The sequence below is a fragment of the Microcaecilia unicolor genome, chromosome 2, assembly GCF_901765095.1.
Source record: "Microcaecilia unicolor chromosome 2, aMicUni1.1, whole genome shotgun sequence".
Lineage (NCBI taxonomy): Eukaryota > Metazoa > Chordata > Amphibia > Gymnophiona > Siphonopidae > Microcaecilia > Microcaecilia unicolor.
In genome coordinates, this window is record NC_044032.1 from 27361506 (window position 1) to 27386347 (window position 24842).

Here is a 24842-nt window from a genome sequence, read left to right on the forward strand (position 1 = left end):
GGTGTCAAAGGATGGCTTTCTGGAACATGCTTCTGCTGGGAGGTGCGAGTCATAGCCCTTGATGTCGTTTACAGCCTCCGCTATGATCTTAAGATCCTGGCCCACTTGTTCAGTATGTCCCTGCAACTCCAGTGTCTGCCTGTAGTTTGGCCATCTGATCCAGAGTGGCCAAACACTGGCCCATTGCACCAGGTACAAATACGTACCTGTATATACTATGTAAACTGCTTTGAATGTAGTTGCAAAAGCCACAGAAAAGCAGTATATCAAGTCCCATTCCCTTCCTTTTCCTTTCTGCTGGTTTTGCAAATAGTCCAAGCATCCTATCATAACATCATCAGCTGGACTCACTTGAGGACACAAACCAGTGTCCCTCTCTCTTTACTTTTTCCAGGTCCATCTGTAACAAGCCTTGTTCCATTGACACAGAACTCAGAGCACACTCCTTAGCGCATTTGTCTTTCCACAGTTCATCTTTATCCTTCTGCAAAGAAAGGTTTTGTTCCCTTAAGGGCTTACACATTGGTGACATTTCCTCATGTCTCGGGGTGTCATGATCTTGCCCCGAAAAGGACACTTTGTTTTGGCCGCTATATGAGTGCTTCTCACTCTCTCTTCACAGCCTTCAGGGTCCTGTTGGAGACCCTAGAGAGATGCCTTGTTTTTTAATAGGCTCTCTCTCTCTTGTTCAAACATGTCTGTCTTCTGAAGCACACCATTATAATCCTTCTCCAGAATGATGTGCTTATTCTGGAGGGAACTGAACTGTATCTCAATGGTTAGTCTACTCTTTAACACCTTTTTTTATCTTTCTGTTATGTTGTATGTTTATCTTTCACAGCATCAAGCATCTTCTGGAGTCTTAGTAGTCTTAGTCCTTATCAGCCCAGCATTGTCATCCCTCAGTGTTTGTTGTTCCTGCTGAAGGGAGTTGAGCCATGACTCCAGGACTGACCTATCCTTGGTAAGGGACCTATTTTCATCTGTCTCTTCATTTCTTCAGTTTCCTTTTGTGCTCCTGTGGGTTTAACACACACAGCCTCCAGCTGGCTCTGCAGTTCACATGTGTGTGTTTGCTATTTCCAATGCGTTCACAGACTGCTCTCCTGAAGCACAAAAGGCTTCACATTCCCTACGCAGGCCATCTACCTCAGCATGAGCAGTTTCCCATGTGTTTTCTAGTTCACTGATATGCAGGTTCTCCTTCCTTAGCTCAGCAGCTACCTTGTTGTTAGCCACCATGTTACCCAGTTCATATTTAGACGTTGCATTCAAAGAGGCGCATCTCTTCCCCGCCATCACCTCAGTATATGTTGTATTGAGGGAAGTCACTTACCGGACAATATATTGGGCACAAGGATAGTGTTTTCCACGGTGGCTACAGCCTGACCTGCCATTTGGATCTTAGTCCATGCTTTCACTTCCTCAGGTTTCATAGCCACAAGGGCATCACTAGGCTTAGGAGGTGAAGTAAACATGGCCAAAAGGGCTTCACCAGTCTTTCGAGGTGAGGCATACATGACCAAAACCAAAGCCACCCTAGACCCTTGACTGACTGAATATGTGGCAACAACACAAAGGGGATGCTATGTACTACAGTTGACAGCCTAACAAAACACTGCATATTAACAGACAAAAAGGTAATGCTTTTATTCTGTGTAAAAAGATGAGCCCCTTCACTGCAGTACTTCTAACTTATACCAGACTAATTAGTGTTAATTGAGTAACTGTATAAATTACTCCTCTAGGGTACATCCTTCTAACAAGGGCTATGCAGTTCCCTGTTCATATGGAATACACAAACACCCGTGTTAGTGAACATGTAAAAACAGCCTGTCTCGTTTGAACACAAATCTGTTACTTAAAAACAGCTTATTAGGACAAGATGACGGCCTGAAGGGAATACAGCGAGTTGCTCCTGGACTCATGCTGACTCTTTTTTTTCCTTTTTGGATTATATTACTCTGCCGATCTTGTGCCTAAATGGAGAGGCAAAGAGCATGCAATCTCCGTTGTACCTGCTTTGTTGGCAATTGGGCCCATGGATCGCTTCGCTGTTCCAGGGATTTTGGGATGCTCTGAGTCTTCGCTGCGAGGTGAACCGCTCCCCCTGCCTGAAGTAGATACATCTCTCAGTCCTGAGACTAGAGATCCACTGTGAATGCCTGCAGTCGAGCAAGGGTTGAGAGAACAGGGGCATACACGCTCCACAGGTGCGGAGATAGCCCCTGCAACTGGGTCAGACCCAAGCAATGGATTGCAAAGCACTTCCAGGAATTTGGTTGTGCCACCAACCAGGTTAATGGTAGCTGACTACTGTCAGAAAGGCCATGATATCTTAGGTAGATGGCTATTGAGTCAGTACCCTCACTAGTGTTAACTCTGTAGATTATTACGAAGATTGGTGAGGGGACTGAGTGTTAGTTTGTAGGTAGTTCTAAGTTGTATAAGAAATAGCCTGTGGCTGGTAGCTGGAATGTATTGGTTTAAATAAGGAAGCTAAAGTAAATTACGAAGACTAGTTAAGTGCTTCTGTCATCTACTTTGAGTTTTATGTGCATCTTCATGACATGCCTGCAAGCTGTCTCCAATTTCTGTTGTCTTAATTGGTACGAGACCGTATTTTCCCATATATTTTGTGCAAAAGTAAAATCCTATGTAAGTTGCTTAAAGTAGAATGGTTACTGCTAGCCCATTTGAAAGTAAGTAAATGAAGGATGACAAATACAAGCACAAATAATTAAGTGGGAATTTTTTCCGGAACTGTTATGATACTAGTCAAGAAAGGTGTTTGGGACTAATGCTCTCATGAGGAATGGAGTGAACTCCCAAAAGCAAGTCAAGAAATGTATTTCGTCCATTAAAAGTTCCCGCCCACCCCTAAACCTTTTTTTCTGTGTATACAAGTTGCTGATAGGTTTGGCTAAATGTAGTTCCAAAAATTGAAGAACAGTGTTGCTACATGAACAGAGGTATACCAAACAAACCAATAACAATGCAACAATAAACCATCAAAATTGCAGTCATAAATGATAAACCCCTCCACCCTGAAATACCAAATATGCCAGAGGCGAACACTATCAGAAGAGTCCTTAGTACCCCCACCCTTTAAATCCTTCTCTTCCCCCTCCTCTCAGATCGTGACACCAAGTACACAGTATTTCAGTGTTCCTTGGGAGTCAGATGTACTAATGCGTAGATCCTAATAATAGCATAAGGCATCAATACTACAAACCAGAAGTGACTTGGATTTTTGTAGTCCCCTCTACAATATATTCACATTGATCATTAGAACAGAAATATGTGTATTCTCGACTCTCCATTCTTCATCCTACCCTCCCCCCCCCAACACCCCCTCCCAACCAGGCTACCAAACATACACTTATAACGTTATATATATCTCAAAATGTGGTTATAAATGAAACCATTTTGCTGGGGTTGGTTCTCTAAAACTTTTGTCTTCTCTTTCAGCTGTTTGTTGTAGATATTGAGACTAGTCAGATAACAAAGATTCCTATTCTGAAAGATCGTGAGCCTGCGATTGTAAACCAACAAGGTTGTGGCATTCATGCCATAGAGTTGAACCCCTCAAGGACGCTATTGGCCACTGGAGGAGACAACCCAAACAGTCTTGCTATATATCGCTTGCCTACTCTTGATCCAGTCTGTGTAGGAGATGTAAGTTGTGTTAGGTTCTTAAATCTTTATTTCTCATTTGGTTTTGTAAAAGTTTTGTGCGAATGTTCTGTGGTAGACCTGACTTACAGCACTAAAGAATAATTTGATCTACCATTTGTCATTCTGAAAGCTTTTGAGCACCTGAAGTTTAAGTCCCATATCAGGTAGAGATCAAACTCATTCTCTTTTTAATTTTATTCAGGTTAATTCTGAAATGGAGCATGAGTTTGGATTGTTAGGAATTCGGCATAATCTTACATGGGATTAACCCAAGGGAGTAAATATACCTCTGGAAGCAAGCTATTAACTCAGTTCTTCCTTCTAAGTTGCCTCCTTTTTGTGGTTCCAGCTGAAGCTGGTAGGAGGCATACAGGCTTTCGCAGTGTCGCCATGAGCGGACCTACATCACCTATGACCAGTATGGGAGGTGATCAGCCAGGGTTGTGCCCTGGATTTTATACCCTTTATGGTGTCTCCCGGGGGGAGTCTAATCTAATCTTGGTGTTTATTAATCGCTTAATTCCCTACATAGGTCCAAAGTGGCTCTTTAATATAATGTAAATAATTGCTCTCAAAATGCACATGGTGGCAAACAATACCATTAAATTATTAGTACAAACATAGTTTTGAAACAGATGTTTTTAAAAATTTTCAAAAGGAGATACAAGACAATTCTGTTTCAGAGCAGTAGGTAGATTATTCCAGTTGCACAGCCTGAAAGAAAAAAAGATGAGGAGTAGCCTAGTGGTTAGTGCAGTGGCGAATTGGGTTTGATTCCCACTGCAGCTCCTTGTGACTCTGGGCAAGTCACTTAACCCTCCATTGCCCCTGCTACAAAATAAGTACCTGAATATATGTAAGCCGCTTTGAATGTAGTTGCAAAAACCTCAGAAAGGCAGTATATCAAGTCCCATTTCCCTTTCCCTATTTGAGATTCTAAATGGAATGTTGATATTCTTTTGCTACTATTGGAGATTCCACTAGCAACATTCCATGTAGAAGGCTGCGCAGGCTTCTGTTTCTGACGTGCAGGACGTCAGACTCACAGAAGCAGAAGCCTGCGCGGCCACATTGGTGATCTGCAAGGGCTGACTGCTACATGGAATAGCAACATTCTACATGGAATAGCAACATTCTACATGGAATAGCAACATTCCATGTAGAATCTCAAATAGAAGCAACAGTGGAGGAGTGGCCTAGTGGTTAGGGTGGTGGTCTTTGGTCCTGGGGAACTGAGGAACTGAGTTCCATTCCCACTTCAGGCACAGGCAGCTCCTTGTGACTCTGGGCAAGTCACTTAACCCTCCATAGTCCCAGGTTCAAATAAGTACCTGAATATACTATGTAAACCGCTTTGAATAGTTGAGGATCAAAGTTAAACAAAGCCAAATACTACATGGTGAGTTCCAGACTACCTTAAAAATGGTACAAGAAAACACTAATGTAGCATGAACTGGAAACCAGCAAAATGTTCTCAACCAAGGGTGTTAAATGATCAAACTTACATCGCATAAAAATTAGACAAGCGGTGTATTTTGCATTAACTGAATTCTTCTTTGCAGACTGGCAGAAATACCAAGTTAGTTTACTGCAATGTATTATACCTAATTGAGATAATATGAATTCCTGTACCAATAAAGCAAAATGTTTTTCTGAAAAATAAGGTTGAAAGTTTCTAAGTTGTTTTAGTGTAGAGAAAGATCACCTTGGTAAGACAATTTACATGATTTTCCAATGATAAAGAAGAATCCAGAATTACTCCCAAGACCTTAGTAAATGTGATAATTGGCAGTTGATCAGTTGAGTTTAACGGCACCTGCAGCTAGTAATGAATCCATTTATCTAACCAAAATATTTTGTTTTATTAGTATTCAATTTTAGTAATTGTCATGATGCTTAATCTTTAATCTTTTCAATACAATTATTGTCAGAAATGCGTGATTTAGATTTTTAGTTATTGGAACTAAAATGTCATCCACATAAGGAAAGAAGAAGCTGTCCTTTCTCTAAGTAAATTGAACCAAGAGAACTCATAAAAATAGTAAACAAAACAAGCAACAAAGGAAAGCCCTGTGGTAGGTCTACCTTCAGATGGAAACCTTGTGCTTGGGTGTCGCTTTGGTGCATCCAGGTGAGTACTTTACATCCTCGACTTGATGAAGCCCTATCTTCATGTTCCCATCAGACAACTACAGGTGCCCTGCTTTTGTGTCCTGAACAGGCTTTATCAGTCTCGATTGCTGACATTTTGGGCTAGCAACAGCCCTGCACATCTTCTCCAAAGTAATGGTGATCATGGCAGCTCAGCTTCACAAGCAAAGGATCAGGGTCCGGCCATATCTCAATGAGTGCCTTGATTATCAGAGAAACCAGATCTGACAGCATTGATGCCTTAGTGCTAGAATGGCCCTGACAGGAGCCACTTTATATAGTTCCTCTTAGGTCCCTTATAGGGAGAGTGCTATGCAGAGCAGCTCAGCACTGCTTTCTGATCCTCCTGATGGTCCTGGACTGGCTTTGCAGGCCTTGGTACGTGGACTTGGTGTACCTTCTTATGGGCACTCCCTGGCATTTCCCAGGGGTCAAGGCCTTCTCCTGCTGGGGCTGGTAGAGATGAAAGATCCAGATCCCTTCTCACTTATGGTTTGGCCCTTGAGGTGGCACCTTGAGAGGTGAGGGTTCTGCCACAGTTATTTCCACCCATGTTAGGGCCCATAAGTCCTCCACCTCCCTGGCCTAGGTTTAGGTCTGGAAAGTCTTAGAACCACTAGTGTGGTGGCTGGGATGTTGAGGAAGGTGAAGCTTAATTTCCTTTCCTTTAGTCCAGCCACATCAGTCTGGGATCTGTCCTGGAAGACTGCTGCCTGGGGACTCCCTGGGCTTTCTGTATTCCTCTCTGTGTGTATATAGTTTAGGTTAGAGGTTAATTTTGGAAGTTGGTTATGCTGCAGTGGCAGATGGGGCTCTGAGGTGGCTCACAGGAACTTTATGCTGCTTTGGCAGTGGCATACTGGAAAGCTGGTTTTTTTGGTTGTCTTTTTTAGCAGAACACCAGCCTATATTCTGGTGATGTCACTGGAAGTTTCAGCTCTCTACCTCTATCTGCTGGTAGGAAAGGAAACACAATCCTACTTGAGTAGACTGGTGCTGCTGGACTAAAAGAAAGGAAATGAAGAGGTATGACTAAATTTCATCATAATGACTGATTCAGTAGCCAAGTCCTGAACAGCCATGTCCCAGATGATCTAGCTGCTCGAGCATGCTGAGATGGGTCATAATTTCTCCAAGAGACATTTGAACCCAACCCAGTGCTTGGGAGTATTTAGAGGTACTGTTTGCCACTGCATGGGAAACAGCATTTCTCATTGAGGAGCAAATACAAAAGGTATGGGATCTGAAGCAAAGGTTGTACTCCTTGGAGGCCCTGTGGGCATGAGATTACAGCTTCTGGGCTTCATGGCAGCAACTCTGGAGGTGTGCCAGGCCCACATGACTGCTTCAGTTGGCACTCCTTTTATGCTGGGCTTCATGGTCACAGGACTCTGAGGTGTGCTTCCCCTACCACTTGCATTCCTTAGGAGTCTGGCATGGTGGGAAGCCATTAGAATCTCCTTCTAGGGGATTCCCCTGGATCCTTTGGAGTGGATTGTGGTGGCTGATGCCAACCTTAAGGCTAAGGTGCTTGTTGCTTGAACCAAGTGATGCAAGGCTGTTGGACCACTCTGGAATTGACCTGGACAATTGCTCATTTATTTTATTGGGATTTATTAACGGCTTGTTCTTAAAGCAAAGTTACTTACCTGTAGCAGGTGTTCTCCAAGGACAGCAGGCATATATTCTCGCATTCCTTCCGCTTCCCCTTGGAGTTGTTGTTTTTGCTTTTATATTATACTGCTGGTCCTGTGCTTGAGGGTTGGGCTGGAAGGCACCCAGACATGCATGGTGGGGGCACTGCCTCAAAGTTTTAAAGTGAGAGTGCACTATGGTAGCATCTGCACCAGGCTCCATGGATGACATTGCCCACATGTGAGAAGATATGCCTGCTATCCTCGGAGAACGCCTGCCACAGGTAAGTAACTTTGCTTTCTTCTCTAGCCTATTAAGAGAAGAGATCTTGGTTCTTACTCCATATTTGGAATGCGCCTCATTGACACTTCTCATTATAGACATTAGTTCATATTAGCTTACCTATTGTCATCCCGATAGTGAGGTTGCAAAAGAGACCATAGTAGATCAGATGTCCTTAAATAAAAATAAAAATCAGACAAAAAATTGCAAATTAATACTGTCAAGTACTGAGCATGATGATGTAAATAGGTACAACAAACATAGCTTGAAATGTCTATATGCGAATGCCAGAAACCTAAGAAATAAGATGGGAGAGTTAGAATATATTTCACTAAATGAAAAATTAGATATAATAGGCATCTCTGAGTCCTGGTGGAAGGAGGATAACCAGTGGGACACTGTCATACTGAGGTACAAATTATATCGTGGTGGAGGGGTAGCACTTTAAGGAGGGCCTTGAATCAAATAGACTGAAAATTCTGTAGGAAACAAAACACATCTTGGAGTCACTGTGGATTGAAATTCCATGTGTAAAGGGGAAAAGGATAATGATAAGAGTGTACTACCGTCCGCCTGGCCAGGATGAACAGACGGATGTAGAAATGTTAAAGGAAATTAGGGACGCTAACAAACTGGGCAACACAATAATAGTTGGTGATTTCATTTACCCCAGCATTGGGTAAATGTAATATCAGGGCGTTCTAGGGAGGTAAAATTCCTTGATGAAATCAAGGACTGCTTTATGGAGCAGCTGGTACAGGAGCCGACAAGAGAAGGAAAAATTCTAGACCTAGTCCTTAGTGGAGCGCATGATCGGGTGTGGGAGGTAGTGGTGCTTGGGCCGCTTGATAACAGTGATCATAATATGATCAGATTTGATATTAGCTTTGGAGTAAGTATACGCAGGAAATCCAATACATTAGCGTTTAATTTTCAAAAAGGAGATTATGGTAAAATGAGAAGAATGGTGAAAAATAAAACTTAGAGGAGCGGCTGCGAGGGTCAAAAATTTACATCAGGCATGGATGCTTTTCAAAAATATCATCCTGAAAGCCCAGGCCAAATATATTCTGCGTATTAAAAAAGGACGGAAGACCAAACGACAGCCAGCATGGTTAAAAAGTGAGGTGAAGAAAGCTATTAGAGCTAAAAGAAAATCCTTTAGAAAATGGAAGAAGGAACCGACTGAAAATAATAAGAAACAGCATAAGGAATGTCAAGTCAAATGCAAAACTCGGATAAGGAAGGCAAAGAGGGACTTTCAAAAAAAAAGATTGCGCTGGAGGCAAAAACACACAGTAAAATTTTTTTTTAGGTATATTAAAAGCAGGAAGCCGGCAAAAGAATTGGTGGGACTGCTAGATGGTCAAGGGGTAAAAGGGGCGATCAGGGAAGACAAAGCCATAGCAGAGAGATTAAATGAATTCTTTGCTTCAGTCTTCACCGAGGAAGATTTGGGAGAGATACCGGTGCCAGAAATGGTATTCAAAGCTGACGAGTCGGAGAAAATGATTGAACTCTTTCTATAAACTTGAAGGATGTAATGGGGCATTTCTACAAATTGAAGAGTAGCAAATCTCCTGGACCGGATGGTATTCATCCCAGAGTACTGATAGAATTGAAAAATGAACTTGCGGTACTATTGTTAGTAATATGTAATTTATCCTTAAAATCGAGGGTGGGCAATGTAACGCCGATTAAAAAAAAAAAAAAAAAAAAAGTTCGAGGAGATCTGGGAAATTATAGACCGGTGAGACTGACTTCGGTGCCGGGCAAAATGGTAGAGACTATTATAAAGAACAAAATTACAGAGCATATTCAAAAGCATGGATTAATGAGACAAAGCCAACATGAATTTAGTGAAGGGAAATCTTGCCTCACCAATCTATTACATTTCTTTGAAGGGGTGAACAAACGTGGATAAAGGTGAGCCGGTTGATATTGAGGCATATTTTCAAAGCACTTAGCCTTCCAAAGTTCCATAGAAACCTATGGAACTTTGGAAGGCTAAGTGCTTTGAAAATGAGCCCCATTGTGTATCTGGATTTTCAAAAGGCATTTGACAAAGTACCTCATGAAAGACTTCAGAAGAAATTGGAGAGTCATGGGATAGGAGGTAGTGGCCTATTGTGGATTAAAAACTGGTTAAAAGTTAGAAAACTGAGCAGAGGGTAGGGTTAAATTGTCACTATTATCAATGGAGAAGGGTAGTTAGTGGGGTTCCCCAGGGGTCTGTGCTAGGACCGCTGCTTTTTAACATACTTATAAATGATCTAGAGATGGGAGTAACTAGTGAGGTAATTTAAATTTGCTGACAACACAAAGTTATTCAAAGTTGTTAAATCTGGTTTCCAGCCCTAGCCACTTCAGCCTTTCCTCATAGGGAACTCGTCCCATCCCCTCTATCATTTTTGTCGCCCTTCCCTGTACCTTTTCTAATTCCACTACATCTTTTTTGAGATGCGGCGACCGGAATTGAACACAATATAGGTCGCACCATGGAGTGATACAAAGGCATTATAACGTCCTCATTTTTGTTTTTAATTCCTTTCCTTATAATACCTAACATTCTCTTTGCTTTCTTAGCTGCTGCCGCCACACACTGAGCAGAGGGTTTTAATTTATTATCGACGATGGCACCTAGATCCCTTTCTTGGCCGGTGACTCCTAACGTGGAACCTTGCATTACATAGCTATAAATTCAAGTTCCTCTTTACCACATGCATCACTTTGCACTTGCTCACATTAAACGTCATCTGCCATTTAGACACTCTGAGGCATATTTTCAAAGCACTTAGCCTTCCAAAGTTCCATAGGTTTCTATGGAACTTTGGAAGGCTAAGTGCTTTGAAAATATGCCTCCCAGTCTCATAAGGTCCTTTTGTAATTTTTCACAATCATCTTGCGATTTAACAACTTTGAATAACTTTGTGTCGTCAGCAAATTTAATTACCTCACTGGTTACTCCCATCTCTTAGATCATTTATAAATATGTTTAAAAAAACAGTGGTCCTAGCATAGACCCCTGGGGATCCCCACTATCTACCCTTCTCCATTGAGAATACTGACCATTTAACCTTACTCTGTTTTCTATATTTTAACCAGTTTTTAATCCACAATAGGACAGTACCTTCTCATATGGAACCGCTCTCATATGAAGAAAGGCTAAAGAGGTTAGGGCTCTTCAGCTTGGAAAAGAGACTGCTGAGGGGAGATATGTTTGAGGTCTATAAAATCCTGAGTGATGTAGAACAAGTAGAAGTGAATTGTTGCTTTTTTGTTTGTTTTTTACTCTGTCAAAAAGTACGAAGTCTAGGGGATGCTCAAGTTACATGTAAATACTTTTAAAACAAATAGAAATTATTTCTCATTCGATGAATAGTTAAGCTCTGGAACTCGTTGCTGGAGGATATGGTAACAGCGATTAGCTTATCTGGTTTTAAAAATGGTTTGGACAAGTTCCTGAAGGATTAGTGCATACTCTGCTATTGAGACAGACATGGAGAAGCTTCTGCTTGCCCTGGGATTGGTAGTATGGAATGTTGAGTTTCTGCCGGGTACTTGTTTCCTGGATTGGCCACTGTAGCAAACAGGACACTGGGCTAGATGGACCATTGGTCTGACCTTATATGGCTATTCTTATGTTCTAAAGCAAGTGAAATATCATCTAGTGATTGGTACACTATAAAGTGCAGATTTGTTCCCACCTGTCTGTGAAATGTTCACTTATAAAAATCATAATTTTGTTTATTTTGAATCTTTATTAGTATATTAAATTAGTTTTGGTTAAGCCCCCTTTGTTTTGGTGAGGGTTTTATTGAGTAGAACGTCTATGATAGATTTTATTTGTTGTCCCAGTATTTTGTTCAATTATTGTTAAATAGCAAAATTGACAACTGGATGATAATCTCACTAAAATCAATTACAACAAACTCTCTCCCATATACTCTAAAACAGAACTTCTAGCCAAAAACAAATCCCATAAGAATTCTATATTTTATATCTTGCCATAGTCTCCCATCAAAGAAGATATCGGAGGCCCATGGAACAGCACTGCGTCCTACCCTTGTGTCTTTGGCAGTCTGCACGCTTGCTTTTTCTGCCAGAATTGGGCGGCTCATTGCAGCCAGAAAATTGAGTAAGATGTTGCTGCTGAGTATTCTCTTCCCATGATTCATATACCCCAAAGAGTATGTCTGCCAAGAATTGAGAAACACTGCTTCTAAGTTCTTTTCTGACAGGAAATAACATTGAGATAAACAGTACATTGTATCAGCTAGGTTCGGTATAGGTGGGAAGTTCTCAGGATAGGGGCACTTGTGCAGTCCTTTTTGGACCCCCCAAATGGCCAAGGGTTTAACCACCTGTTGGATATTGCGGGGTAGCAAAGATATCATAGGTGACGGTCCATAGCAATTCAGATTGCAAAACAGCCATTGTCTGTCTTTAGTGTACTAGAGACCTGTCACCCAACTTGTTTTGTTTATTTTTTATTTGTTTTTGCTGAAATGTGGGATTGATACGTCCAAGAAATTATTTTCCAGTTTGTTGGTAGCATATCCTTCTCAGTGGACTTTGAACCATTTCCAAAGGGAAAGTACGTGGGTATGATACCTTTTGAAAATTGCTGAATGAAGCTGTGTTGGGCAAAATATTGGTAGGGCCATTGCCCTTATGGCCTACCTCATTCCGTTGCCTATGTGGAGGAAAAGTATCTGAAGAGCATTTCAATCTGCTTGTTTAGTGGGTACATTTTCTCCTGAAGAATGCAGTAATTTGAAAATGCAACATGATTCATTGTCCCCCCAGCAATACATAAGCAGAGTGCTTGGTTTAAAAACAAAATCATTGTTGGGGAACAACTTGCCTACTTTTATTTATGGTAAGGATGGGCAGATTTATAACTTTCATTCCATTATTATAGATATTGAATTCTGATGCAACAGCAGCTTCTGGCAATTTCGTTTCCAAGTATTAGAGACCAGCTCTAGCCTTCAAGGGCTCATTCATGTTTTTGTGTTCATTTCCTATTTGGAAAAAAAAAAAAAATACACATTACCGCTCTGTCAGATTTGTTGTTTCTCCTTTTCAAAGCTCTCCCTTCACTAATGTCGCACACATGGAGCTCCATAGTTAACTGTTTGTCTGAGTGAAATTTGCTTCTAACAGGTAAGGTGAGCCTGATTAAGAAACTGAGGCACACTACTTGCTCGTAGGTGCTTGGAGCTAAAGGATTTCCTAGAAAACTCTGAAAATCAGTGTGGCCCCTGCTGTCAGGTTGATGTCTTGAACAGCTGTTACATGTAAGCAACTTTAGTAGGTTAGAGAGAGGTTGGTGGTGGGAGGCAGGACTGGTGGTTGGGAGGCGGGGATAGTGCTGGGCAGACTTATACGGTCTGTGCCAGAGCCGGTGATGGGAGGCGGGGCTGGTGGTTGGGAGGCGGGGATAGTGCTGGGCAGATTTATACGGTCTGTGCCCTGAAGAGGACAAGTACAAATCAAAGTAGGGTATATACAAAAAGTAGCACATACGAGTTTATCTTTTTGGGCAGACTGGATGGACCGTGCAGGTCTTTTTCTGCCATCATCTACTATGTTACTTGAACTCCCATTTTTCCCTCAAGGAAACTTATTGCTTTTAGAAAAGTGGCAGAGGGCTGCTTACCTAATTCTATTAATTGCTGATAAAACACTAGAAAGTACTTAATTCCATTTTTCAGGATTCTTTCTATATTTCACACACCCTGATTTCACTTATATGCACATTGGCTAAGCTCATACAAATTTTCAGAATTTCATAGCATAGGCTACACTCCTGGGATTCCAGAAGTGGTCTTCACTGGACAAAAAAGGTAGCTAATAAATTCCAGTGAATAAATAAAGGAAACATAGCATATTCCTTAGTGTCTGGTTTTGTACCATCCTGGACAAGTGGGTGTTATCCCTTCCTGCCAGTAGATAGAGTTGATCTTTCCCAGTGACATCACCTACTGGTCTCACTTGGAAAGATTAGTTCCTCTACCTCCATCTGCCAGCAGGAATGGATAACGTTCGCTTGTCCAGGAGTACCCAGCCCAACTAAATGAAATGCAGTTATTAGGTTTGACTGTTTCACCTTATGGTTCCATTTTGGGTTGCTTTTTGTGTTCTATGTGTTCATATTTTTATTCTATAATTCTAACATCCAGTTTCTCACTTCTGTATATCTACAAAAAGTAAAGTATGTTTGTGTGTAGACCCTGTAAATGGAGTCTGAATATTTATTTATTTGGATTTTGCTCACACTTTTTTCAGTAGTAGCTCAAGGTGAGTTACATTTAGGTACACTGAGTATTTCCATGTCCCTGGAGGGCTCACAATCTAAGTTTGTACTTGACCCCTTGGATTCGGCATTTCTCATCCCTTTTCCCCTTCCCTGTTTAGTCTCTGTCCCCCTCCCCGTTGGTCCGGCATTGTTCCCTCACCTCTTTGCACTCCTCTGTGGTCCTGTAAAGTTTGTTGGTTGTTGGCATGACAGGCAGCCTTTGGCCAGCCCCTGGGTCTTCCCTTCTGCCGTGTCCTGCCTACACTGATGCAATTTCCTGTGGGCAGGACATGGCAGAGGGAAGACCCAGGGAGTGAAAGAAGTGAGGAAGTAGGGAAATCGCTGGCACCCTGGGCCGGAGCCTCACCTGGTCCAATGGTTAAGCCAGCCCTGACTCTGAAGTATGGATCAAAAACAATATAAAAATATATTTGAATAATTCTGTATATTTAATCACATTGGTCATCTTATCGTTTACCAACATAATCTTGATTGGAATATCTGCTTTCTTTCAGGTAAAAAAACCCTGCAGGATATAGTGTTCTTTACTTTCCCTGCAGACCTTGATAATCACAAATCTTTGTTCTGTACACTGTTGATACCATGAATTGGTTCCTGTGATTCTACTTTGATTCAGAATTAACTTCTATAATTTTTTTTTCTTTTTAAGGATGGGCATAAAGACTGGATATTTTCTATTGCTTGGATTAGTGATACCATGGCTGTTTCTGGTAAGGATGTCTAGTTTTTTTTTTTTTTTTTTGATGGGAGATGGGAAACCTTACAATGACTTTAGTTAGTAGGAGGAGAAGAAAGATGGGATGTATTCCAGCCTTCGAAAGGGGAGTGATCAGAGCAGCATAAAGATTCAGTTCTGCCAGTTAACTAGCATCTTTATGCTAAATGTTAAAGCTGTCATGAATGGCAAAAGGGGAACCATTTCCAGTTATTAGGAAGTTTTAGCCTATTTTCTAATAATGTGCAAAATCCAGCAGGCATTACTTACATTAGAAGGTACCAGGACTCCTAGCAGGTTAAAAATAGTTTGCAGCTCTAAGTGTCAACTGGGAGAGGGGACGATATTTCACTCCCTGTGGGAGTGTAGAAGGATTGTCACTTTCTGGCAGCAAATAGCTCAATATCTGGAACGGGTAGTGCAGAGCAAGATTCAGTTTTCTCCCCTGGGGGTCCTGCTTGATCAATATGAAGTTTTCAAACTTCCACACAAGGGGGCCCGGCAGTTCGTCCGAAAAGCAAGTTTGCTTGGGAAGAAACTTATTATGTCCAAGTGGATAAGTGAGGATTTGCCAGATTATTGGCATTGGAGAAATCTATTGTATGAGTTGCTGCTGCAGGAGCGTAGGGTAGTGGGGTCCTCGCCAAAAAGAAAAGCGTTCCTAGAGATATTGGTTTCTACATACAGACACTATCCTCGAAAGCTCGTAGTTTAGTACTGAATCGTCTGTGAGAGACCTGTGCGGGGTTTATTTATTTTTTTTTTTTGCGAGAGAGATTGGGGGGGGGGGGGGAGGATGGGGGGATGGGGGGTAAACAAAGCATACTAGCTTGTTGAATGGGGCAGAAGTATTATACTTGTTGGATGTTGATCTGTATTTTATCGGGATGTTACGAAACAGATTGTTAAAACTTTGCCAAATATCAAAGATCTTTGATATAATAAAACGGAAGGGAGGATGGGGGGGGGGGGGGGGGGAAGCAGATTGCTGGGGGATAAGAGAAGAAACAGATTTGACGTTGAAAGAGGAATTGACAGAAGCCTGTTAAGCAATAATGTTTTGTGTTGAGTCATGGTAAATGTATGTTTTTCTTAATGTCAATAAACAGATTTCAATTTAAAAATAGCAGCATCTTGGTTAGTTATTTCTTTTATTCTCCTTCAGATAATTTAATGCTGCTGGTATTAAATGTTATCTGGCAGGGAAGCTCTCTTTTACTTTGGGTTGTCAGTAAAAGGAAGTCTTTAGTCTAGTCCATTAAATGTATTTTGCATTTTTTGTTAAATTGTACAATTTAACAAAAATTAAAGGTTTTCAGCTCACTTCCAATATAGCTCACTTCAGAAGGTCTAGATAACCTTTTACTTTCTTGCCAAACATCCTCCTGTCATTTGCCACTGTAAAGAAATGAAAAGTGATAACTTGTTCTAAATTAAATTGTTTGATATAGACATAGACCCTAATGATTATAAGTACTTTGGGGGGGGGGGGGGGGGGGGGGGGGGGGGGTTGTCAATCTGAGGTCATTCATTTGGGGCAAATGGAGCTAGTTGTTTACCATCTCTGTTTTTTTAGATTGTTTTGGGTTGTGTTAGCTCCATAGCTGTTAGTATTTTTCTATCTGATCACAAGTCTCAGAGCATGCACAAGAAGTCCTGGCATGCTGCTCAGAGCCGGAAACAAGCAATGGGAAGTGGCGGAAGTCTATTTGGCTGGCGGGGCTTTGCAAAACCAAAAAACTATATATATGTATGTAACTTTATTATACATTATATTGGTACCAAGGATGTGTGTAGCAACCAATTTACAATCTGCATGTCTTACCAAATAAATACTCCAACTAATAGCAAAATCTGAAAGGCTCATTCAAAACTGTAACACGTTGTAAGAAAAAAGAAAATTGAAATCGGGTGCAAAAATACACTGCCATGAAAAAAAAGAACATTTTAATGACCTTAAAATACTTCTTTAAAAACTGGCTTTAAAATGCCATAGAATGTCAACAAGAATGCTCCTAAGAATCTGCAAGACTGAATATCCTACCTTCTGTGTTCATATTGCAATCCTCACTCCTAACCTTCCCCCCCCCCAAAAAAAAAATTTGTCTAATAATACTGAATACGTAATTGGATAGCAAGACACACCAAATTTGACCAAAATGACTACAATAGTTTCACAATTGACAACACTTTATTCCCCATTGACAATAATGTGAAAATTCTAGGTATAATTATAGACAAACATTTAACATTTGATACTCAAGTTTCCTCAGTAATCACAAACTCTTTCAGGTCTCTTTGGAAACTAAAAAGGATCAGACCCTATTTCTCATCAGAAACATTCAGACTATTGGTAAAATCATTAACATTATCCCAGTTCGATTATTGTAATGCCATATATGCTGGCTGTAAGGGGTACCTGTTGAAAAAAACTCCAAACAGCTCAAAACACTGCAGCCAGTTTTGAAAGTGCCTCCCCTTTATTAATGAAATTACACTGGCTTCTCATCAAAGCGAGAATCACCTTCAAATTATGTACCTTTATCTTTCAAATACTAAATGGCACAGCTCCAGATTATATGGTACCATTAATAAACTTACCTTAAAGAAACATTAAGTATGAGGCAAGAAAGTATCTGACTACACCTCCAAAATTGCAAAAAAATGATCTACAAAATTGTCCACTCTGCAGACTTCACTTACCTATGAACCAAATGGTGGAACTCCTTATCACTCAATATAAGAAATATACAGGAATATACTAGATATCGCAAAATCTTCAAATCGTGCCTATTCAAACAAACCCTCACAAAGAACGACCATATCTCAAACAACTAATAATACCTGAATTGGTTATTACTCTATTTACCATTAACCTTCTCTTTGCTTCATGTACAATTTCTCATTCATAATAGATTTTCTGTATGTTAAACATCCTTAGCTATCCCAGAATGTTTATGATACTGCATTGTAAAGTTGGATTCTTACAACAAATTACTTTCTTATGCATTATTCTTAGTTATGTATCCAATACTGTTTATTGTAAGCCACATTGAACTCAAACTTGTTTGGGATAATGTGGGATATAAATGTCACAAATAAATAAATAGGTGCTGTGTATGAAAAAAGAAAAAACAAAGCACTGCTTTGCTGCCACTTAACTTTCTGAAGCATAAAATTAATATAGCCGCTTATCAAGCTCAGCAAAGAGTAACTATTATTCTCCAAGGACAAGCAGGCTGCTTGTTCTCACTGATGGGTTGGCGTCCACGGTGGCCCAGGAAACGGAAGAACTTTCCAAGTAAATTCCAGATCTTTGCAGGAGGACCCGGCGCGCGGCCATTCCCGCTCAGTTTCCTGTTGGTCTCCGCTATAGCTTGCATTTGTGTCCACCGATTATTTTGATGTAGACAGCATATTAGTTGAACTAAATATCCAGACTCTCTCCCTTGTCCTCTAAAATCCTCCTTGACTCTCATTGCCTTCAAGCTTTGAGGTTGAGGTGTAAAAAGTCAACTATGTACACATATGCCACCTGTAAAGGATTCATAAAGTTTGTAATGTCATATCCATGTACTGCTGTTAGTAAATATGTTAATGGGATAGAAGTTATGATTTATTAATAATTGAGCTAGATCAAAAATGTTTTAAAATGTGTTAAAATTTGCTTTGAATTTTTAAAAATATTCTATTTAAAAATCATCAGTGCTCACCCTGGGTAGATGGTTCCACCCTTAACAGCTGCTGATCTGTACTGGTTTCTGGCTGTTTCATGTAATTTCTGTTGAATGTAAAATGTATGGGATGCTTTTAGTAGTTTTTGTTTTTTGTTTTCCATCTGTAATCTGTGTCTTCTGAAAAAATTGTGCATTGGCACTGCAGTATTTCATGCCCTGACAATTAGGATGTAGACGCAGTACCGCATGTGGTAAGGAAGAAGAGCAGCTACCAAAAATGTCACTTTTTTTCCCCCTCTATTTGGAAGTGAATGACTCTTGCTCTGAGGTTTCCTGCAGCTTCCTGGCACCATCTTATAAGCAGGAAACTGTCAAGGGCTTAGCTCCTGCCCAAGTGGTTCAGGTAACAGCATCTCTGTACTTGTCACACACAGAAGGGGAGGCTAAAAATCAGGGATCCCAAGATCATTTAAAAAATCATGAAATGCTGAAATTCAAACTGTTTCACAGATTGGGTGACCTAGTGCCATGTATATTGCAGTGAGTCATAGCATAGGAGTTAAGCTCAGCTGTTAGAAATCCAGTATGGTTTGCTGCTAAGGTACTGTTAACTAGAAACTGTATTTGGTATAATAAAAATGAGGCAAATGGTTTTTATTTAGGATCACGAGATGGCTCAATGGGCCTATGGGAGGTGACAGAAGACGTCCTGAGTAAAACGGATGCCAGGCATAGCCTTGCAAGAGTCCCTGTCTATTCTCACATCACGCACACTGCCTTGAAAGATATTCCAAAGGAGAACACTAATCCTGACAACTGCAAGGTCCGAGCCCTGGCATTCAACAACAAGAACAAGGTGAGTAATGATGATCTTAAGTGACAGGTTCTTTTAAGACAGTGGCTAAAGGTGTCATCTTCTGATTTCTGCTTGCTTTTGTTATCTTTTTAGTGATATCCTGCTTAATAACCTTAACTATTTGTTGTGTACTCCAGGCCAAATATGGGCGCGTCGGTTTCAAAGGTGACCATCGTGCATGGGCTAAAAATGGAAATTTCTTTTGTTTATGTTCTTATGGGCAAATCTCCGCCTGTGGTTCTCCAGGTGCAACTAGGATGGATGAGTCCTTTGGAGCGTTGGTCCTTGCTGCGGTCTCGGGAACCCACCCTTCCTGAGGACTGCTTTACTAACTTTAGGGACTCTTCTGTTGCTGATGTAATAGAAGAAAAATTCTTACCTGAAGATGATTTTCTTTCCTTTAATCACAACAGATGCCATTCTGTCCTGTTTTTTTCTGTTTAGATCTGTTTCTTTAGGTCAGGCTAAAGGTCTGGGGTTGTGGGTGATTTCTTCAAATTTACAGTGAGGAAGGAGAAGCTTGTGGTTCATGTTTCTTTTGTTGCTTAGTGAAATATTGGCTGGCTGAGGCAATGACCGTCCTACTATATATTGGTGCTCAGTTTTTATCTTCTGTCTCCACCTGCTGGTAGACAGATATAACCCCACACTTTGACTCATCTGTTGCGATTATAGCATAGAAAATTATCAGGTGAGGCATAATTTTTCTATTCCATCAGGCTTTCTCTGACTAGGATGTGTTGGAATGGATAGTATGGAGCATGTCTGTTTTTCTAATTTTTTATTTTTAATTTTCTGCTATTTGCTTCTCTTTTTTTATTAGCAGTGATTTTCTTTTCTATTCTGTTTCTATTTGTTGAGTTGTAAATGCTGTGCTTCGATGAAGTAGTGGTATATTAAGTCCAATAAACCCTAAATAAAAACTGAACCTCCAGTGCCTCCGTAGAACCATCTGTTACATTGTTTCATCCTTGGCTCTTTTTGAGGGCTGAAGTTTAGGTGTACTATGTTTTAAACAATTGTCTGTCTAAAGTATGACAATAAGTTAAGCAGCATAGTACACAATAGGTATGAGAATACAAAGCAAGATAATGCTTGACCCCAAGCTATTTTAATTCATTGCAGTTGAGCACCAAAGGTGGAATATCCAGTACATGTAAAATATTTGTGGTGTAGGCAATTGTATCCCCACTGTGTTTCAAAGTTAAATCATTTCCTTGTTTTTGGCGTTGTCCTTCCTTTTTCACTCTGGAAGGAACATAACTGCCATAGACCAAAGATACATCAAGCTGAGTATCCTGTTTCTAAGGGTGACCTATCCAGGTGAAAACTACCTGGCAGAATCCTAAAAAAGAAGCAAGACTTCCATGCTGCTTATCCCCAGGGAAAACAGTGACTTTTCCCAAATCTACTTTGTTTATAAAATTTTTCTCCAGGAAGCTGCCAAAAAAGTTTTTTAAACCCAGCTGTGCTAATTGCTTTTACCACATCTCCAACAATTTATTCCACAGCCTAACTGTGCTTTGAAGGAAAAACTATTTTCCAAGGAGAAGCAGGACATCTTCTTACACACAGGTGGAGAACTCTGAGATCCAGTGGGGTATAGTAAAGACGAGAACAAAGGTGGGAAATGGACTATGGACCCCAGAAACAAGGAAACAAACTTGATGCTTATTTATCCATACACAAAGTTTCATCGTAATAAAGTGGCCCTCCATACCCATCCTAAGTTCCTTCCGAAGGTGTCAGAATTCAAGTCAGTTGTTCTACCAACATATCCAAAACCACATTCCCATCCTGGCAAAAGTGCACTGCACACCTTGCACCGCAACATAATAAGTGATGGCAGACAAAGACCCGCAGGGTCTATCCAGTCTGCCCAACAAGGTGGTTAGAGCTGCACCTGTCACCCAAGCTTAAACATTGATTGTCGAGTCTCCACCATGCCAGTCATAAAGGCAGCCAAACATGATGTCTTGGTTATATCTACATATCATCGCCAAGTATTACTAGCAGTATTCAACTAATCAAGATCGTTTTCCCTCCCACTGCCTCAAGGAGTTGTATTCATTCAGCTTTTGTACCACATTGCTGGTCCTGCACACTCATGTTGGGTGGGAGGGCACTCGCGTATGTGCAGTGCAGTGCTACCAAAGCCTTTGAGAAATCACTTGAACGCTGGGTAGTGTCTATGTCAGGGCTCTGTCAGATGACCTCACCCATAAGAATATTTGTCCTGCTGTCTCGAAGAACACCAGCTACAGGTTAGTAACTTCACTTTTTTTTCCTCTAATTTACTTTAAATGTACTGCATAGTACCTTTGGTGTTTCACATGGTCTTAGTATTTTATGAAAGCGTAAATGACCAATTAGTCTTTACCTGTTCCATTCCACTCATTTTATAGTCTGTTTTATCTCAGCCATCTCTTCTCCAAGCTCAAACCCTAGCCTTTAAAGCATTTCCTCATATGAGAGTCCTTCCATCCTGTTGTTATTGCAGTCACCTTTCTCTGTACATTTTCAAAGTCTCTGATTATATTTTTGACCCAAATAGTACACAGCACTCAAGGTGGAATTCTCCATTTTGTTCTCTGTTCCTTTTAACATAGTATGCTTTTTTTTTTTTTGACCACATCCACACAGAGGACTTGTATTGACCATAATGTCTAGATACATTTTTAGGTTGTGATTCCTAATGTGGAGCTCGGCATCCTGTAGCTGTAGTTTATCCTTCCCTATACGCATCATGTTACACTAGTCCACATTAAATTTTATCTGCTGTCTGGATTCCCAGTCTCACAAGGTACCCCTCCAATTCCTCATAATCCACTTAAGATGTAACTATTTTGGAAAATTTTGTGCAAATATGATCATGTCACTTGAGTTCCAATTCAGATCCCTGGGGCACTCCACCATTAACCTCTGTCTATTCAGAAAATTGACTATTCAACCCTACTGTTTTCTATCTATATCATGACTTGTACTCTGGCCCATTTTTGTCAGAGGGCCTTGAAAATCAAACAGTTTTAAATTTAGCCCTGTAAGGTACTGGTAGCCAGTGTAGTTTTTGCAGGAAGGGTGTGATGTGGTCACACCTCTTGCAGCCTTCTATAAGTCGTGCTGCAGCATTTTGGATTAGTTGGAGCTGCCAAGGAGAGTAGGGGTGGACCAAGAAATCTCGTCAGCCAAAGGTAAATTGAAGTAACTTTATTCAGCACCAGATACATATGTGACACGACACGGGGCCATGTTTCGACGGAACTACCGTTTGCTTCATGGGACAAGCATATGATGAAAATCACAAACTGGGGGTGCAAAAAGCAGGGTAAAATGTAATAAAATCACTGCCAAACAGTGAAGGCTCAACGGACGCTTGAAGCTCGCCAAATGTGAAGAAATGTTCTTTGGCTGTTGGATTACACATTGGGGTTTTTCTTACCTTGACCTTTTGGTTTTTGTTTTGACCTTAGTTGGAGGAGCTGCTGCAGACTTTTTGGTTTGACCAGTGTACAGGACATTTCAGTAGACTAGTTGTGATGTTATCATGGTATGAACCACTGTGGTCAGACTAGTCTTTTCAATATATGGAGAGAGATTTTGTAACTGCCATAAGTGATGAGACAATTTTTAAAGGTTGTTTGAATTTGCAGGATTAGTGTGAGTGAGTGAGTCAGCAGTAACCCAAGATTCCTGACTTGTGATTTTAGGGGGAAGTTCGTACTTCCCAAAAAGTATTTTGAAGTTATGTATTTGTCCACGTGTCTTAGGTAACCCAAAACAGAATCGTTGTACTGGATGTTTTGGGTTATCCTTATTTAGGGAGTGAATCTGATATTTGTGTGATTTTCACTTGTGTTAGGTACCCAAAGAATCTCTGTTTTGCTTTGGTTCTGGCAGAGTTTGTTTGCCCATTCCTGAGTTGCGGTTAAGAAGGCAGTCAGTTTATTCAGAGCTGTGGGTAGATCTGGTTCAGTGGTTATAAGTAGTTACACATCATCAGCATAATGTAGAAATTTGTGTCCATCAACAGAAGCAGCTCATCTAGAGGCTTGATGTAGGTATTAAATAAAATTGGAGACTGTATGGATCCCTGTGGCACCCCACAGTTTAGTGCCCAATGTAATGATGTGCTGTTGTTGAGCAGAATTGATTTTTGTTTGACAAATAGGATTTGACCCATGTAAATACTGTGCCATTGATACCTGTTTCTGCCAGTCTTGTATGCATGATATTATGATCCACATTGTTGAAGGATGCAGAGAAATCCAGCAAAACTAGTACCAAGGCAGGTCCCCATCAAGAAAGGGACACAAGAACGGTCTCTGTTCCATACCAAGTCTGAAGCCAAATTGACATGGGTCTAGCCAATTAATTTCAAATTAACCAGTCATTGAGTTGAGGTCAAGTGAGCTCTTTTTCAGTAAGGGGTGCACAATAGCTTTTTAGTGTTGTTGGCAGCTGCCCTTCAACAAAAGAAGTGTTAACTGTTAATCTGATTGTGAGCCTAGGCCAAGGCTTAGGAAGGACCTAGGGCAAGGCCTAGGGTAGACCAAACAGGTGCTAAGCAATACCACGGGCCACAAAGTCCCGCACACTCAGGACAAGACGGTCTTTTTGGTGGCCATTACTTCGGCGAGACGGGTGTCTGAGCTCCAGGCACTGTCCTGTCGAGACCCATTTCTGCAATTCTCAGAGTCCGGAGTTATGGTACGTACAGTGCCTTCCTTCCTGCCTAAGGTGGTTTCAGCGTTTCACCTAAACCAGCCTATTTTCCTGCCTTCCTTTTCCAGAGAGCAGTTACCGGAAGCCTTTGGGCAGTTGTACCTCCTAGATGTGCGAAGGGCTCTGTTGCAGTATCTGCGCATGTCAAATGCTTTTGGGACCTCTGATCATCTTTTTTTCCTGTTCTCAAGTCCGTGCAGAGGGTCTCCAGTGTCTAAAGCCACTATAGCCCATTGGCTCAAGGAAGCTATTTTTTTCAGCCTCTCTGTTGTCTGGCCGGCCTCCGCCTGAAGCCTTTAAGGCACATTCCACAAGAGCAATTTCCTCTTCTTGTGCTGAAACTGGAGCACTCTCTCTTCAAGAGATACGCAGTGCAGCGACATGGGCTTCTAAGCTTTCATTTTCCCAATATTACAGGCTGGATGTGGCTGCCAGGACAGATGCGCATTTTGGAGCACAAGTGCTGGCGCATGGTGTGGCTTGTTCCCCCCCTGTCTAGGGATTGCTTTGATACATCCCATTCGTAATGGATTCATCTGCTTGATGACAAGGAAGGGAAAATTAGGTTCTTACCTTGGTAATTTTCTTTCCTTTAGTCATAGCAGATGAATCCATGAGCCCTCCCTCAGTGCTTCTTTGTGTGATTGATGTTGTTGTATGTTCAGTTTTTCCTGTAGATATGTTCCCTCATTGGGAGAAGTTGGAAAATAGTCTTCAGGATTTCTGTTCTGTTATAGGAGGTTGAGTTCGTCCCTCTTTTGTGTTATTGCTCCTGTTCTAGGGCGTTCATCTGCTGTGAGG

The 24842-nt window shown here is 41.0% G+C and overlaps 1 protein-coding gene across 1 annotated transcript in view; it reads left to right on the plus strand.

Moving 5' to 3' along the window:
* Positions 1 to 24842, plus strand: part of LOC115462831 (DDB1- and CUL4-associated factor 12) — a 105221-nt gene that overhangs the window by 26411 nt on the left and 53968 nt on the right. Inside the window, exons 3-5 of the mRNA XM_030192862.1 lie at positions 3472 to 3678; positions 14721 to 14781; positions 19126 to 19319. Coding sequence (XP_030048722.1) covers positions 3472 to 3678; positions 14721 to 14781; positions 19126 to 19319 — 462 coding nt within the window. The remainder of the gene's footprint in view (positions 1 to 3471; positions 3679 to 14720; positions 14782 to 19125; positions 19320 to 24842) is intronic.